The sequence below is a fragment of the Eupeodes corollae genome, chromosome 2 (genome assembly GCF_945859685.1).
Source record: "Eupeodes corollae chromosome 2, idEupCoro1.1, whole genome shotgun sequence".
NCBI classification, from domain to species: Eukaryota; Metazoa; Arthropoda; class Insecta; order Diptera; family Syrphidae; genus Eupeodes; species Eupeodes corollae.
This window is the reverse complement of record NC_079148.1, coordinates 37604869-37623242: the sequence shown is the minus strand read 5'-3', so window position 1 is coordinate 37623242 and position 18374 is coordinate 37604869. Positions and strand designations below refer to the sequence as shown.

The window sequence follows — 18374 nt, the reverse complement described above, 5'->3', positions numbered from 1 at the left end:
TTTTAGTCGTAAAATTTTTGAGGTGACATATTTTTTTCAGTTTTTTTAATTTATAAAAAAACGTTAAATGGATTTTTTTCAAAAAATATACTTCTTTGGTATCACGTTACAATATATTATATAAAATTTAATACACGTCCCTATCGTTTTTGGTTCGTAAGATATTTAGGGTTAACCAAAATGTTCACCTTTTTTTCGAACTGCTATGGTAAAAAAACTACCCACGCAATTTTCTTGAGAGCCCTTTCTGCATCTTTCTGCCTTACTATCTGTATAACAAAAGAAGTCGATATCTCTTCAAGTTCTTGAGGTATGGACGACGAAAAAACGTCGCGAACGTACGGACGTACGTACACACGCACGCACAGACATCTTTCTAAAAATCTCTTATTTCGACTCTAGGGATCTTGAAACGTCGAGAAATTTCAAAATTTTTAATTTGACAAATCGGACCCATTACAATAACTTCCTTTGGGAAGTTAATAAGAAACAGACCACACACTAATAACTCCTTGAAGTCAATATCTTTATATTTTCTCCTCATACTTTGGCCAAATACAATTTCTTGTCAGTTTTTGAATGTTTTTGTAGGTTTCCGTGTTTTTTTAAATAAGTTGTCAGTTGAATTTTTCTAAAAAATGTACTTAAAATTACCAACAATATTTTGCATAAGGTAAATAGTTTCAATTCGAAATCTATTTTTGCCAAGGAGATTTTTAGTCGAAAACCAATTTTTACCAATTTTATAGAATGATCTTAAAAGTTTTTATTTCTTTTATAAAAAAATACAGATTGTTTTTTTTTTTTTAAATCATTTTTAAGTCAATACATACATTTATCCACGAGATATCGAGAATCGAAGATGATTTTTTTTACTAATTTATTGTAATATTTTGAGCAGATTTGAATTTGTATGAAAAAGTTGACTCTTTGATTTTCATTAAAAAAATATTAATAAATGTCAAAAACAACTTTCAATAATTTTTAATTTTTGAAAAGATATTTGAGTCAAAAATAAACTTTTACCGAGTTTAAGTAATGTGTTTTTTGCAATCCCATTACAAATTATATTTAATCTTTCGTTATCATCTGGAAAATTTTATCATATGTGGAAATTTTCATTTCTCCTATCTATAAGACTGGTTCCAAAAATTTGGTAGAAAACTATAGAAATATTTGAAATTCCGCAATTGTTTGAAATTATCGTCAGAGATCATTTGTATTTTAAAATTAAATAATAAATTTGTGATAAATAATACGGATTTACTCTTAGAAAGACAACTGCTACTAATCTAATGCTTTATTCTTAGTTTATTACCGATGCTTCTGAGTCAAAATTCCAAGTTGACACGATATTTACACATTTTATCAAGGCTTTCGAAGGATCGAAGGTATGCTTCTTATATGTTAATGCTGCTTCTAACAGAAAAAACGCAATGCTCGGGAGTAATTGTTCTAGGAATATGATCGTTCTTTCTGGTGTACCAGAAGGAAGTCAACTTGGGCCACTTTTGTTTAATATTTTTATTAATGAAATTCGTCTTTTATTAAAAAAAATTATTTCTTCTAACGAATGCGAATATACATTTCATCTGGTTGTTTCAATCTTCAAAATTATTTAAATGTTTAAGCCAACTGGTGTCAAACTAATAAACTTCCACTTCCATTGTAAGTAGTCTGTAAAACTTAATAGTCTGTGGACGAATAAATAAATATAAAACGTTATTCTTCGTTGAATACAATTTGCATGCTCGTAAAATATTCGAGGTGAAAAATATTTGTTTTCAGTTGGGTAACAAATTATCTGATACAAAATAAAATTAAAGTTGGTAGCATTATTGATCCATGAAATATTTTGAATTACCCACAATTTTCCATTTTTTTTTAATTGCTATGATATTCTGCATCTTTCGGTTTTATTATCTGTGTTACAAAATTTATATAAGGTTGATATTTTTGCTGGACTCAAAAATCTTCCCGAATGTACGAACGTACGTTCGAGTATAAGATAGCTATCTATGGGAAGTTTGAAAAAACTGCACTTGAAACCCAATCATTTATCAGAGATGTGCAGAAAGTGTAAGTAAAGCTCTCCGTCTAAGTTTAACTCAGGTAAAATTTTCTGTTGAAATGGGACTGTTTTTAATACTAAAAATGGAATTAAATATTTTTAACTTCCCATAGAAAGTTATTGTAATAGGTCCGATTTGTCAAATTAAAAATTTTGACAATTCTCGAAGTTACAAGGTACCTAGAGTCAACATAAAAGCTTTTTAGAAAGATGTCTGTGCGTGCGTGCGTACGTACGTTCGTACTTCAGTACGTACGCGACGTTTTTTCGTCGTCCATAGCTCAAGAACCCGTGGCATGATGGTTAGTGCGTTGGACTGTCATGCAAGGGGTCTTGGGTTCAATCCCTGCCTGTGCCGCCTTAATTTAAAAAAAAAATAATTTTCGCGGGTACTGCCTCTTGCGAGGAATTGAAAAATCCTTCTAGAGTAATTCTTATCATGAAAAAGTGTTTTCTCAAACTAGCCGTTCGAATTCAGCATTAAAGTGTAGGTCCCTTCCATTCCTGACAACAGTACTCGCATGGTTGAGAGTTGTAAGTGACTAGGCCCTGGTTCACAACGGACTGTTGCCCCACCCCATTTGATTTTGATAGCTCAAGAACCAGAAAAGATATCGATTTCAAATAAATTTTGTTATACATATAATAAGGCAGAAAGATGCAGAAAGGGCTCTCAAGAAAATTGCGTGGGTGGTTTTTTTACCATAGCACTTTGAAAAAAAGGTGAAAATTTTGGTTAACCCTAAATATCTTACGAACCAAAAACGATAGAGACTTGAATTAAATTTTATATAATATATTGTGATGTGATATCAAAGAAGTACATTTTTTGACAAAAATCCATTTAACGGTTTATTTATAAATCAAAAAAACTGAAAAAAAAATTGTCACCTACAAAATTTTACGACATAAATATGATTTCATCTCCAAAACAATTTTGTGCAACGAAGAATAATGTTTTTGACATCTGATAAAATTTTGAGAAAAATCGAATTAACATTTTTTTTTTATAAAAAATAAAAATTAAAAAAAAAATTGATAAAAGTTGGTAAAAATTGATTTTCGACCAAACTATCTTTTCAAAACTTTGAGATATTGGCTTTAATTTACTTTTATTTTTAAAAAATATTGTTGTCAACATTCAGTAAAATTTTGAAAAAAATCGAATTGACAGATTTTTTACATAAAAAAAAATCTAAAAAAATCCAATACTAAAACTTGGTAAAAATTTACTTTCGACTCAAATAGCTTTTCAAAAATTAAAAATATTAGCTTCAAACTTATTTTATTTCACAGACAATATTGTTTTCGGCATTCAATAATTTGTATATAAAAATCCAACAGTCCGTTTTTTCAAAACCAATAAAATCTACAAAAAATAGTACGCAAATTTGGTAAAAATTGATATGAGTACATAAACGGTGATTTTTTAAGAGCTTGAGAACTTAAAAAAAAAAAAACTCATAAAATTTGCAAAATCTCATCGATTCTTTATTTGAAACGTTAGATTGGTCCATGACATTTACTTTTTGAAGATAATTTCATTTAAATGTTGACCGCGGCTGCGTCTTAGGTGGTCCATTCGGAAAGTCCAATTTTGGGTAACTTTTTCGAGCATTTCGGCCGGAATAGCCCGAATTTCTTCGGAAATGTTGTCTTCCAAAGCTGGAATAGTTGCTGGCTTATTTGTGTAGACTTAAGATTTGACGTAGCCCCACAAAAAATAGTCTAAAGGCGTCAAATCGCATGATCTTGGCTGCCAACTTACCGGTCCATTCCTTGAGATGAATTGTTCTCCGAAGTTTTCCCTCAAAATGGCCATAGAATCGCGAGCTGTGTGGCATGTAGCGCCATCTTGTTGAAACCACATGTCAACCAAGTTCAGTTCTTCCATTTTTGGCAACAAAAAGTTTGTTAGCATTGAACGATAGCGATCGCCATTCACCGTAACGTTGCGTCCAACAGCATCTTTGAAAAAATACGGTCCAATGATTCCACCAGCGTACAAACCACACCAAACAGTGCATTTTTCGGTATGCATGGGCAGTTCTTGAACGGCTTCTGGTGGCTCTTCACTCCAAATGCGGCAATTTTGCTTATTTACGTAGCCATTCAACCAGAAATGAGCCTCATCGCTGAACAAAATTTGTCGATAAAAAAGCGGATTTTCTGCCAACTTTTCTAGGGCCCATTCAGTGAAAATTCGACGTTGTGGCAGATCGTTCGGCTTCAGTTCTTGCACGAGCTGTATTTTATACGGTTTTACACCAAGATCTTTGCGTAAAATCTTCCATGTGGCCGAATAACACAAACCCAATCGCTGCGAACGGCGACGAATCGACATTTCACGGTCTTCAGCAACACTCTCAGAAACAGACGCAATATTCTCTTCTGTACGCACTGTACGCATTCGTGTGGTTGGTTTAATATCCAATAAAGTAAACTGAGTGCGAAACTTGGTCACAATAGCATTAATTGTTTGCTCACTTGGTCGATTATGTAGACCATAAATCGGACGTAAAGCGCGAAACACATTTCGAACCGAACACTGATTTTGGTAATAAAATTCAATGATTTGCAAGCGTTGCTCGTTAGTAAGTCTATTCATGATGAAATGTCAAAGCATAGTGAGCATCTTTCTGTTTGACACCATGTCTGAAATCCCGCGTGATCTTTCAAATACTAATGTATGAAAATCCTAACCTCAAAAAAATCACCCTTTATAAAAAACTTTTAAGCAAGACAAATCGAGAGACGGGATGGGAAGTAATCAGTGTGGGTCGCATCCCTCTTTTATATTTTTGATTTCAAACTTGAAACAGCATATTTAGCAATCAATCTTGGACATAACGAAGCATGGATCTAGACCATACCTTTCAACTTATAGCTCCCACAGAAATTGACCTGATCTACTGTCTTTATGGGTTGTTTTGTATTAATTAAAAATATCTCACAATAAATTGTTAAATAGTCCAATCAAACATAAATTTACGACTTGACTATCAAAACCACTCCATTGAGCTTCAAGTCAAATGAAAATCAATGAACCACCTAAAGCAAGTAATGTATGGTCGTACATCAATGCAAACTCTCCGCTCGGATGTAATAAGACTAAAACCAATAAGCAACGACAAGACCACCCTAAAGAAAGCAATCCATTGTATCTATAACTTTGAATAAAGTGTTTCATTTGTCAATAGATGAAAAATCCAATTGAGTCCATAAAAATGCATAAGCCATGACATGAATTAACTTAATGGTTACCTTTATACAATCCATATACATTCATAACGATAATAAAATAATTCATGAAAAATTTCAAGCCTAGGCATTTATGTTTTTTTTTTATTGTAAACCTTTTTATAACTATTTTTCGACATAACCAAACTATATCAAATAATGTTCCCTTTTTGTCTGTTATTTGTTGTTGTAGAAATATGTAATGGGCGAAGACCAAAAAGTCTACTCCTACAACAGAGAAATGCCATTAATTTTTATTGGAGGTGTGCCCAGATCGGGGACAACACTAATGCGGGCCATGCTCGATGCACATCCAGATGTTAGGTAAGTACCTATTTTTTCTTCTATAAAATAAAATAACATACAAACTAAATGACCTAAGAAGTTAGGGTAGGTATAAGCTACGTGCATACAGAGGTGTATGTGACCTATATTGAGACTACCTTCCTGCTCTAAGCCATATAATTGTGATATTTGTTCTCGATTCAAGTGGTATCATCAGTTTTTATATGGAAATGGAACATGCCATTCCAGAAAATTGTTTCCTCTTAAATGTTAGTTCAAGTATGTCCGTTTTGTACATATAGCTAAGGTAGCTTAGGTCAATGACAACAATCAGGACGACGACGATGACTATGCCATTCATAAAACTATGTTTCAAATTGGAATAGATGACCCATCAGGTACGGATCTACAATTGTTTTCTTGGGGGGAAACATTTATTTTAGATGCTCCAATTTATTTTGGACTCTAATTATATCAATCCACTTAACTAGGATCCTGTTCTCATGATCACAAGGATCTTAAGGGGTGGCAATAAAAATAAATCGATTTCATTGACCCCTGGAGATAAACGCACCTGGAAAATAGCAGACACATCATGATTTTTTGGGAAGGAAAAACTGTTGGCATTCACAAAATGATTGTTTGCTTTTCCACAAAAGACCAAACATTTCGAACTCGAATATGGCAGTGCGGTAGACTGCATATACAGTTAAACAACATGGCTTCAGCACTATAGGAGCACCATGCAGAGAAGGGCAAGCAGTTTGATTCATGATTCTATCGAAAAACCACATATTTTTGTGCAATCGGTAGAGGATTTTGCGTTGTTGGCAAAAACTCAGAGCTTTATTCAGGATTTATTTGATAACCTGCATTTCGAGATAACTTTTTCGTTTGTCTTTTCGACCTGAAATACAAATATTATATCCATTGCTCGACCATATAATCAACTGTAGTAGCTATTTGTTTTTAAATTTATCTCTCGGTGATTTTTATTTCAAAGCTGCATTTTATATAAATATATACAAAGCTTTATGTCATGCCAACGAAAATAATAATATGGCTTTGTGTTCATTAATGGATACTCTCTAGAACGCGATCTGATTGTGAAGGCTTTTTTTTTATAAAACAAATTTACTGAAATTAGAGCGACTATATAATTAAACAGGAATTCGTGAATAGCACACTTTTATTTTATTTTTTGATAAAAGAGCAACAGAAATAAGAGCAAAGGCAACAAATGTAATTTTCTTTTCAATTTTGTACATCTGATCTTTTTTGTGATAACTTATCTAAAACTGTTGATCGATTTAACTGAAATAAAATTTCATTGGATCAATATTAAACAGAATTAAGAATCAAGGCTTTAAAGAAGTGTTGCGATTATTTTAATTAAAAATATAAATGACTTGACTGGTCCTCCAGGTTTAGGGTTGTGCCGTCGGGGTGACTTCCTGGCCACGTAAAAGCTTTCAAAGTTGCGAAGCACCAACAAGCCTCGGATACGGACGGATTTACTGTTACTGTAAAACCAACTTAAACGAATAAAGGACAACGAACTTCGGATATGCACGTGGACAACAACAGAAGAATTAGCGGAAGCCCTAGACCGCTATAAAGCAGATATCACCGGCATCCAGGAAATACGATGGGATGGGCCGGGCAAAAAGAGGATACAAAACTGAGATATTTACCATAGTGACTGCTACCAACAGCGCTTATTTGGATGCGGCTTCGTCATTGAAGCCAGACTTAGGTAAGAAGTCTTGAGCTATAGGTGCATCAATGAGCGCCTCATGACCATAAGCATCAAGGCTAAATTCGGCAACATTAGCCTGATATGCACGCACGCCCCCACAGAAGAGAAAAACGACAACAGCAAAGATATGTTCTTCGAGCTCTTAAAGAAAACATATGAGAAGAGTCCTAACTACGATATTAAAATAGTCCTAGGCGATTTTAATGCCAAGCTAGGAAGGGAAGACATCTTTGGTGGAATAATCGAGAAGAACAGCCTGCACGACAACACTTCCGACAACGGATTCAGGCTCATAGATTTTACTGCGGGGCGAAACGTAATGGTAGCCAGTACGCGTTTTCTACACCTCAACATCGACAAAGGAACTTGGACCTCTCCAGATCAATCTACCGTCAACCAGATTGACCATATTGCGATCGACGCCAGACACGTTTCCAGCATCATGGATGTAATTTTCCGAGGAGCTAACATCGACTCGGGCCACTACCTCGTTGCAGCCAAGGTAGCACTTCGGGTTTCCCGACTTAAGGCAAAACAGGGAAGTGCTGAGAGAAGGTACAACCTCGAACGGCTACAATCGCCAGAAATCGCCAGATCCTTTTCCGAACGACAAGTTGAATTTCTGTCAATGAAAGCAAACAAAAAGAACATTGTTATGCACTTTCCAACGCAAGCAGGAATTTCGGCAGCAGATAAGGCTACTTCACTATGTATGGATATACTCCAAACCCAAAATCCAGCAACATTTACAGCCACGCGCGTAATTCGTTCCCAGAACACAAACATCGAAAATGTAATCGTGGAACTTCAAAATAAAGAAAACGTAGGACACATCAAAGTTTAGAGGCACCGGGATATCAATGCACAGCGACTACCCTACCGCGGCAAGAGAAAGAAGAAGAAAGCTTATGAAAATTAAAGCCCAAATTAATGCAAAAAACAGAAACATTAAAACATTCATTCGAGAAGACACACTCAAAATTGAAGAAAAAATATTTTATTATAACTCCAGCCAAGTTTTGATATGTGATGATGAAGGAGGAATGTCATTTCTGCAGTAACTGATCGATGACAGCAACGAAGTGACAGCAGATCACAGCTTCAACACAGGTTCTCAAACCTGTAGCAGGGCAGTGATGCCAACTTATTTTTAAGAAAAATGCCGTCAGCCACGTTTACACTAGACATTCTTGTAATGCTAAGTTGTATAATAATATATCTTTTAAAATTTGTTCATATAATATTACAAGTCTAGGAAACAAGTTGATATTTAAAAAAATTGTATATATTTTTGTATTATTCGAAACTTTTATTGAAGAAAACACGACATATTATGACACATACTTTCAAGATTTTACACTGAAATGGATACCTGCAACAAGAACACATACACACGGAAGAGCAAGTCTTTTCAGAACACTAACCACTTCTCGTTACTTGTATATGGCGTACAGTCGAATCATCCAGCAATAACGGAGACATGAAATTGTTGCCAAAACTTAAGTGGAAAAGTTCGCATTTAGTGTTTAGTGGACTCCGTCTCTAACAATGAGATTAACTGAATCCGGAACACAGACATCTTGGTTTCGTACATAAACCAGGCAGCTCAGCCATTCCAATTTGCTTTGAATCAGAAATGGTAAGATCCATGGTTTGCTAGAGAATGCGAAGATGCAAGGAAAAAATCTTTTGGATACAAACTCTAACCTTGCAAAAAGCATGTACCAAGAAGCTAATAAAGCCTTTAAAATCACGTGCAAAGAGAAACAAAGCAAATACTCTCTGAAGCTAATGCACAAATTATCAAAAGTAAATGACAGCACCTCGTTCTGGAAAATATCCCGGTCTCTAAGTGGTATACCCTTCATCCAAAACATACAAATTGATATAAATATCCTAGCACAACATTTTGAAAGCTTGTTGAGCAAACCAACTAACCCAAACCAGTTGATGCTCCACGCTTCGCCGCATTTGGAAAATGAAAGCCATGACCATGTCTTCACCCCACAAGAATTCCTGGATGTGATACATAGATGCAAACCCAACAAAGCTCCAGGCGAAGACCGTGTACCGTATGAGTTTTTCAAAAACGCGTCGTTAGACTTTATTGAAAAACTTACAGATGCATATAATTACTTATTTGATGTAGGAGAAGTACCAGAAAGTTTTACCAAAAATATTATACTTCCCATATTTAAAAAAGGTGATAGTAACGATCCAAACAATTATCGGGGCTTATCATTTCTGAACACCATCATAGTGAAAATATTCACTGGCGTCATTCTAGACAGCCTCACAGCCTGGGTAAAAATTAATAACCTTTTGAGTGAGTTTCAAGCCGGCTTCAGGAAAGATTATTCGACAGTTAACAACATCTTTTCACTTACGTTTATATGCTTTCTTTATTGATTTCAAAGCAGCTTTCGATTCGATCAACAGGGATGCAGTTTGCCTGGGAATATCTACAAAAATGTTGAAAATAATAAAACGACAATATGGGACGGAAACGAAGGATCGCCGTGGTTTCAAACGACTTCGGGGGTTAAGCAAGGCTGCCTTTTAAGCCCGCTTCTGTTTTCTATCTCCCTAGATGATTTGACATCAGCTCTGTCAGGTGGAATTAAAGACGATATCGTCTTTTTCTCTGAAACCCCGGAAATGATGCAAATAATGATAAATAAACTACAAGCATATTGTTGTCTCTGGAGCCTCACCGTTAATACAAATAAATAAAAAATCATGATCTTTAGAAGTAATACAGGCAGATTCGCAAGAAATGAAAAGTGTAAATGGGAAAATGTGAACTTAGAAGTGGTTAAAGGGTATAAGTATCTTGAAGTTACTATAACACCAAAGCTTTCATTCAACTACCATTTCAATGCAAAACTAACAGAATCGAAGAAAACTATCAATTGCAATTGGAAGGAAGTCCTAAGCAAAAAATATGTAGCTCCGAGCACCAAATATATGCTCTTTGAAGCGGCGATGAGATCGATAATGTGTTTCGCTGCCTAGGTGTGGGGATTTCTTCAATATGACCAAAAATATGCTGGCTTCCAGAAAACACCCCTTACTACATGCTACATCTAGAGACTGGACTTTCTCCTCTGTACATCTTTACTCTAAAAATGCATTTTAACTACATTTTGAAAGTAATGGCTCTGCCAAGTCATCGTCTACCCAGGATCATTGCATGGCATCTTCTTAACCGAAAATCGCAGTTTTTTAGAGAGTGGATGCTCCTAGAGGAGTCACATAATATTGAATTGCTTAAAAGTAAGACTGGATCTGTAGCTTCGATACACTGCTCGCAAGGATTGAAGAAGACAATGTCTGTAAGTTCACCGAGATGGCAGAACTAAGCAACACGCGAAGTATGTACAAGGGTCTGCAACACAACCTTCACGCTATTTTGATGACCGCTACACGTTGGAGACTATCTCTACTATCTTTAAAACGAGAGGAGAGTTACTACATCTGAATTACCGACCATATTGTGCAGATGAAAACACATAGTGTACCCTATGCAACCACAGGGTTAGATAAGACGTACTGAACTTCCTAGCAATGTGCCCTATTCTTGCTGCTATTAGAAGAGGACACTGGGTAAAGAGCGTCTTAACTTTAGATGAAGCCTAAAGGAATCGTAAATGGACAGGAGTTGAACGTGTTGAGCAGTTACGTCAAAACAGCGCTAAAATACCGAAACCAAATCCGGAACGAAGTCTTTTGAACGCACCTGAAATCCACCCTACAAAACAAACATTATGAATCTTGATACAAATTTGTTAAGTCAGTTAACTTAATATAACTTGAAAATATTACAATTCTATTTATATTGCACTTGTTAAGATTATTCTCTTTCTTCTGGCTGACGGCAAAAGCCAATGCTATGACTGTGAAATTAAAACAAAAACAATGTACAATTAATATGATAAATAAAATCAAAATATATCAACATTAAGACGGCTGATAATAAGATTTTAGAATTTGTTGCGATAGAAATCTTGTGATGCTTCATCCTGCATGATCAAAAAGTCCTTCAATTCCATGTATTACATTTCAGTAAAAAAAAAGTCATTTTCGAAAGAAAACGGTCCGATGATGCCAAAACTTCGCAATACAATCAAATTGGAATTCATTCATTGAAAAATTTATTTGCTTAAGTATCCACCGATACAAATATGCTCTTTACCAAAAAAGACGTTTTTTTTACCAAAATCATTCAATTCTAGCGGCCTGAAAGCCTAAGCTGCAACACGTAAACAAAGTGCATGTGTCAGCTGCTGAGTCAATTGGATCATGGAAGAAAATATTCCGAGATCTTTGTGAAATGTTATGCTATTAAAATAGATGGAGAGTTTAACAAAATTATTTAAAAAATTAATTATTAAAATGTGTGTAAATAAGTTTAAGGAAAATTTTCAAAATTTACATTCAATAACAAAAGAAGCAGTAGGTATAATTATTTTTTCTCAAAATATTCAAGATGAAAAACAAATTTTGATTGACTTTGTACAAAAATGTGATTTGAATCTATCTTCAAACTCTACCAGAAACCTATTTCATGAAACACTTTTCAAAAAAATATCCTGCAAAGTAAAAATGCAAATATTGTTTCACAAAATTTCCAATGTAAAATGACTTCTCACTTTTCAATTTTTTAAGCTTTCTTTGAAAAGTGAAGAGTAAACGTTTTTTGTATTTTTAAAAGTTACAAAGTAGACCTAAGATTGTGTTTATTAAGATAATAGATAAAATAATGCAAAAATACTAAAAAGTTTGCCGTCTTGGAGGTTGTAAAAAACAAAAATATAATTTTTGAATGCTTATGTCGTTACAAGGGATATAAACGCATATTCTCTTGAAAATGGAATTGTATCTTATTTCCAATTTAAGACAACACAAATTCGATGGTAGTTTTCTATAATCAAACTCGTTTGTCAAATTCCATTGAAGAATGGCTGTTGATCGATTTAAAACATCTTCAAAAGCAGACATTTTTTAAATTGAGATAAATCAAAGCGCTAACTCTGAAATTCGTAATTCATATTTGTTGCTAAATTCGTCGAAATAAAAAAAAAATAAGACTAGATCAATTGTCTTTTTAACTTTTATTTACTTCTAAAGTTTTTAAATAAGTTTATAGATATTTTTATTAGTTTTCGATAACTTTTCAAAATAAACTCTTATTTGCAATTGAGACCTTGAAATGTTGAGAAATGTAAATATTGTCAATTCGACAAATTGGACCAATTCCACAACTATAATTTGTCCACTCAGAAGTGGATGTATTAAACTAAAAGTTACGTTATTTATTAAAAGAGCGTTCAAAAGCAGCAATACAAAATGTAACTTTATTCAGCCTACAATTCGATTTTATTTCGTATATAGACAAAATAAATTCCATACCAGTTGAGGTTTGACATTTATTTCCGCATTTATTCAAAACCACTTCAAAGATCATTTGAATTTCGCAACTGCGGTCATGAAAATAATTAACCGAAACCGAAAATCAAATCGAAATATTCGGTCCCAGATAAAGGCCATCAACATCAAAATCACCGTCATCAACTCTTCATTGTTAAAAAAAACACACACACACAAAATCTAATCTCGAGCTATACCCAATCTACATTCCATGTCAACTTTTTTGTGGAGTTAAATTTTCACCCAAAGCTTAAACAAATACGAAAAATCACGGTATGCACTCCACAGTCCACATTGACCTCCATTCTCAACCCTCGAACGTATAACATGGACCAATACCACATTTCAAAATAGGTTTGTACAATAGGTTGATATTGGTTAAAAGGGGTGGTGGTTGGGGTACTGCACTGTGTCCAAACATATTTCAAAAAAATAACCTGGGAAAATTATTCAAATAATAATAATTCTTTCCAGAGAATAATTATTTGGCTAAAAGCGCTGATGTTTCACTGTTGGCGTCCTGTGTTATGTCTTTCGGCCTTTTGTGCTGATAACTTTGTGGACATAGACACCCCGTGATCTGTGGTGGATGTTTCACTGATATCTATAGGCATTAACATAGATAGAGCTCCCTACACAGCATGTGGTCTAACGAATGACAGATTGTATATATAGGGGTTGGTATTGCAGGTTCTTTGTGAGAGCAGGTGAAATATGAAATTTTTATTTATAAATTTATGATTTTTGCTCACCTGCCGTGGTCGATTGTTATCCAATTTTTTGTCAGGACATTCGATGAAAAGAACCGGACATTTATTTCGATGCGGCTACTGATGACTTTCAGTGGTTTTGTGGGCACAAGGGGTTGATTCTGATGCTGATGCCGATGACTCTGATGGTATCAGTTTATTTGCCGAGTGAAATGTTGGTATATTTTTAGCAATTTTTGAAAATTTTGTTTGTTTGTTTGTCAATTCCTGATGAGGTAAAGGTGAAGTTTTTTTTGTTGTACTTACAAAGGTGGCACATAGAAAACATAGTTGGACTACATAGATTTATATAGGGATGGGGTTAGAGTGTTGGAGCGAAGGTGTGCGATGTATTTTGTTTTACCGGATGTAAAAAGTTATTTCATTAATCTGTATCCGGTGTAGTTTGCAAAGGAAATGAAATTTCAACTATATCTACAAACATACGTGTGTACATAAAATGTGTTGAGGTGTGTGTATTTTTTTCGTTTGTTGGTTTTGCTTTAGCAATGTTTTTTTTTTTTTACTGTGAAACTGTCAAGTATTTTGAGTTATGAGGATGTTAGCAATCGGATGTTGAAAAATAGCGAGGGTAATCAATTAAAATTTAAATAATTTTTGTATTTTTGATTTGTGTTGTTGATTCATTTGCAGGACATTAAATATTTAATGGTTTTTCATTGTTAAATGTTAACCATAACAATGAGTGAAAACAGATGTTAGTTTCGGATATCCTGATTGTGTTTCTATGTTTATTTTTTTTTTAAGAACTAAGTGAAAATGTTATTTATTCATTCGTTGATTTACTATCTCAAATGCCTCAGTGGAGGCAGTCAGTTTTGGACTTTTTTGTTCTTACACTGAAAAAAGGGTACATAATATCGATGTAAGCTGTTTTACATTGGCACAGTGTAAAAAATATTCAGCCAATATACCATACATTGGAATAATGTACTAAAATTATTCGGTTTCAATGTACCGTACATTGTCTCAATGTTATAGGGTACGTTAATCGACTCCCATACTAAAAATTGAGGAAATTGACGCAATTAGAATTTCAATGTACTTTTTCATTAGTTAATGTAACGATTTCAAAAGATCATACATTGAATCAATGTATTTACATTGAAATCAATGCAATAGGTACATTGTTCCAATGCAATTTTTTAATCGTCTCAATGCAAAGATACATTGTGGCAATGTACAATTTACATTGTGCCAATGTAAAGGGTGATTTTTTTGAGGTAAGGATTTTCGTGCATTAGTATTTGACAGATCACGCGAGATTTCAGACATGGTGTCAAACAGAAAGATGCTCAGTATGCTTTGACATTTCATCATGAATAGACTTACCAACGAGCAACGCTTGCAAATCATTGAATTTTATTACCAAAATCAGTGTTCGGTTCGAAATGTGTTTCGCGCTTTGCGTCCGATTTATGGTCTACATAATCGACCAAGTGAGCAAACAATTAATGCGATTGTGACCAAGTTTCGCACTCAGTTTACTTTATTGGACATTAATCCAACCACACGAATGCGTACAGTGCGTCTGTTTCTGAGAGTGTTGCTGAAGACCGTGAAATGTCGATTCGTCGCCGTTCGCAGCAATTGGGTTTGTGTTATTCGACCACATGGAAGATTTTACGCAAAGATCTTGGTGTAAAACCGTATAAAATACAACTCGTGCAAGAACTGAAGCCGAACGATCTGCCACAACGTCGAATTTTCAGTGAATGGGCCCTAGAAAAGTTGGCAGAAAATCCGCTTTTTTATTGACAAATTTTGTTCAGCGATGAGGCTCATTTCTGGTTGAATGGCTACGTAAATAAGCAAAATTGCCGCATTTGGAGTGAAGAGCAACCAGAAGCCGTTCAAGAACTGCCCATGCATCCCGAAAAATGCACTGTTTGGTGTGGTTTGTACGCTGGTGGAATCATTGCACCGTATTTTTTCAAAGATGCTGTTGGACGCAACGTTACGTTGAATGGCGATCGCTATCGTTCAATGCTAACAAACTTTTTGTTGCCAAAAATGGAAGAACTGAACTTGGTTGACATGTGGTTTCAACAAGATGGCGCTACATGCCACACAGCTCGCGATTCTATGGCCATTTTGAGGGAAAACTTCGGAGAACAATTCATCTCAAGGAATGGACCGGTAAGTTGGCCACCAAGATCATGCGATTTGACGCCTTTAGACTATTTTTTGTGGGGCTACGTCAAGTCTAAAGTCTACACAAATAAGCCAGCAACTATTCCAGCTTTGGAAGACAACATTTCCGAAGAAATTCGGGCTATTCCGGCCGAAATGCTCGAAAAAGTTACCCAAAATTGGACTTTCCGAATGGACCACCTAAGACGCAGCCGCGGTCAAAATTAAAATGAAATTATCTTCAAAAAGTAAATGTCATGGACCAATCTAACGTTTCAAATACAGAATCGATGAGATTTTGCAAATTGTATGCGTTTTTTTTTTTAAAGTTTTCAAGCTCTTAAAAAATCACCGTTTATTAAGTACATTGACCCAATGTATTAAGTACTTTGCGCCAATGTACAATTAATTAAAGTTAATATTTGAACTTTCGCAAGTTGAACTCGGAAATTTGTACATTGGCTCAATGTACTTACATTAAAGTCAATGTAATAGGTACATTTTTCCAATTCACTTTTTTTAATTTGTCTCAATGCAAAGACACATTGTGGCAATGTACAATTGACACTCATGCAGACTTCCGTAAAAAGTGGGATGTAAGATATAAAATTTGCATTTGTTGAGAAGAGAGAAAAGGGCTAATTAAGAGATCTTCGTGATAAAAAATTTTATAGGAAAATTAGGAAATGCCATAATGCAGACAAAAATGTTCATTTCTCACATTGGTATTTTGGCATAAACCAGTCCCACTTAACCTTTCTTCGACCAAGATGAATGTAAATCCAGCATTACTGATATATAATATTACTTGAATTCTAATGTAGATATGACTTTACTTTTCCATGTATTTTTTAGAATTAAACGGGGGTTACCGCCAAAAACAATGCACAGACCATTCGACCAATGTACGAGTACATTGTCTATATGTAATAGTACATTAATCCATATTCAAAACATTGGCTCAATGTACAAGTTCGTTCAGCCAATGTAAACTACATTGCCTACATTGTGTGCCTCAATGTATTGTACATTACTCAATGTAGTCTTACATCAAGTAATGTACTGCAATACATTGGTCCAATGTTCTTCAACATCGACTGAAAAATAATGTAAGAAACATTGGTACAATGTAGTTTTACATCAATATTACGTACCTTTTTTTTCAGTGTATGTTGTATTGTTTTTCATTAACTTCCCATAGAAAATTATTGTAATGGGTCCGAAATTGAAAATTTTGACATTTCTCGACGTTTCAAGGTCCCTAGAGTCGAAATAAAATATTTTTGGAAAGATGTCTGTGCGTGCGTGTGTATGTACGTTCGCGACGTTTTTTTCGTCGTCCATAGCTCAAGAAGCAGAAGAGATATTGACTTTAAATACATTTTGTTATACAGATAATAAGGCAGAAAGATGCAGAAAGGGCTCTCAAGAAAATTGCGTATTGCGTGGGTGATTTTTTTACCATAGCAGTTTAAGAAAATTTGAACTTTTTGGTTAACCCTAAATATCTCTTGAACCAACTAGAACTAGAGACTTAAATTAAATTTTATATAATATATTGAAACATGATACCAAACAATTACATAATTTTTTTGAAAAAATCCAATTAAAAAAATTTGTCACCTCGAAAATTGTACGAATACAAAATGATTTTATCTCCAAAATAATTTTGTGCAACGAAAAATAACGTTTTTAACATCTTGCAAGATTTTGGGAAAAATCGAATCAATAGTTTTTTTACAAAAAATTAAAAACTTCAAGGAAAATTTAGCAAAAATTGGTAAAAATTGATTTTCGACTCAAGTATCTTTTCAAAAATTTGAAATTATTGCTTTCAACCAAATTTATCTTATAAGAAATATTGTTTTCAACATTCGGAAAAATAATTGAGAAAAATTGACTTTACAGTTATTTTTTCGACTCAAATATCTTTTCAAAACTTTGAGATATTGGCTTTAAACTACTTTTATCTTTTGTGAAATATTGTTGTCAAAATTCAGTAAAATTTTGAGAAAAAACGAATTGACAGTATTTTTACAAAAAATAAAAACCTAAACAAAAAAATTAATAAAAGTTGGTAAAAATTAATTTTCGACTGAAATATCTTTTCAAAACTTTGAGATTTTATCTTATAAAAAATATTGTTGTCAACATTCAGTAAAACTTTGAGAAAAAACTAATTGACAGTTTTCTTACAAAAAATAAAAACCTAAACAAAAAAATTAATAAAAGTTGGTAAAAATTAATTTTCGACTAAAATATCTTTTCAAAACTTTGAGATTTTATCTTATAAAAAAATATTATTGTCAACATTCAGTATAGTTTTGAGAAAAATCGTATTGACAGTTTTTTTTACAAAAAATAAAAACCTAACAAAAAAAACTTAAACTTTGTAAAATTGTACTTTCGACCCAAATAGCTTTTCAAAATATAAAAATATGGCCTCCAAACTTTTTTGTGTTTTTTGTCTTCGATATTCAGTAGTTTTTTTTTATAAAATTCAAACAGTCCCCTTTTTCATAAAGAAATAAAATCTACAAAAAATAGTACTCAATTTTGGTAAAAAATGTTCGGTTCTTGATATCTCCCAAATTAATTTCATTCATCCAATTTCTAAGAATTTAAGAAATGCTACTAAAATTGGTAAAAATTTGTTTTCGACCAAAAATCGATTTAACAAAACTAG

The 18374-nt window shown here is 33.7% G+C and overlaps 1 protein-coding gene across 2 annotated transcripts in view; it reads left to right on the top strand.

The window, feature by feature from the left end:
* The window catches only part of LOC129944176 (protein-tyrosine sulfotransferase), a 90769-nt gene that overhangs the window by 13658 nt on the left and 58737 nt on the right, over positions 1 to 18374 (top strand). For both annotated transcript variants that reach the window (XM_056053410.1, XM_056053411.1), the window contains exon 2: positions 5505 to 5635. In XM_056053410.1, the coding sequence (XP_055909385.1) occupies positions 5505 to 5635 (131 nt within the window). The remainder of the gene's footprint in view (positions 1 to 5504; positions 5636 to 18374) is intronic.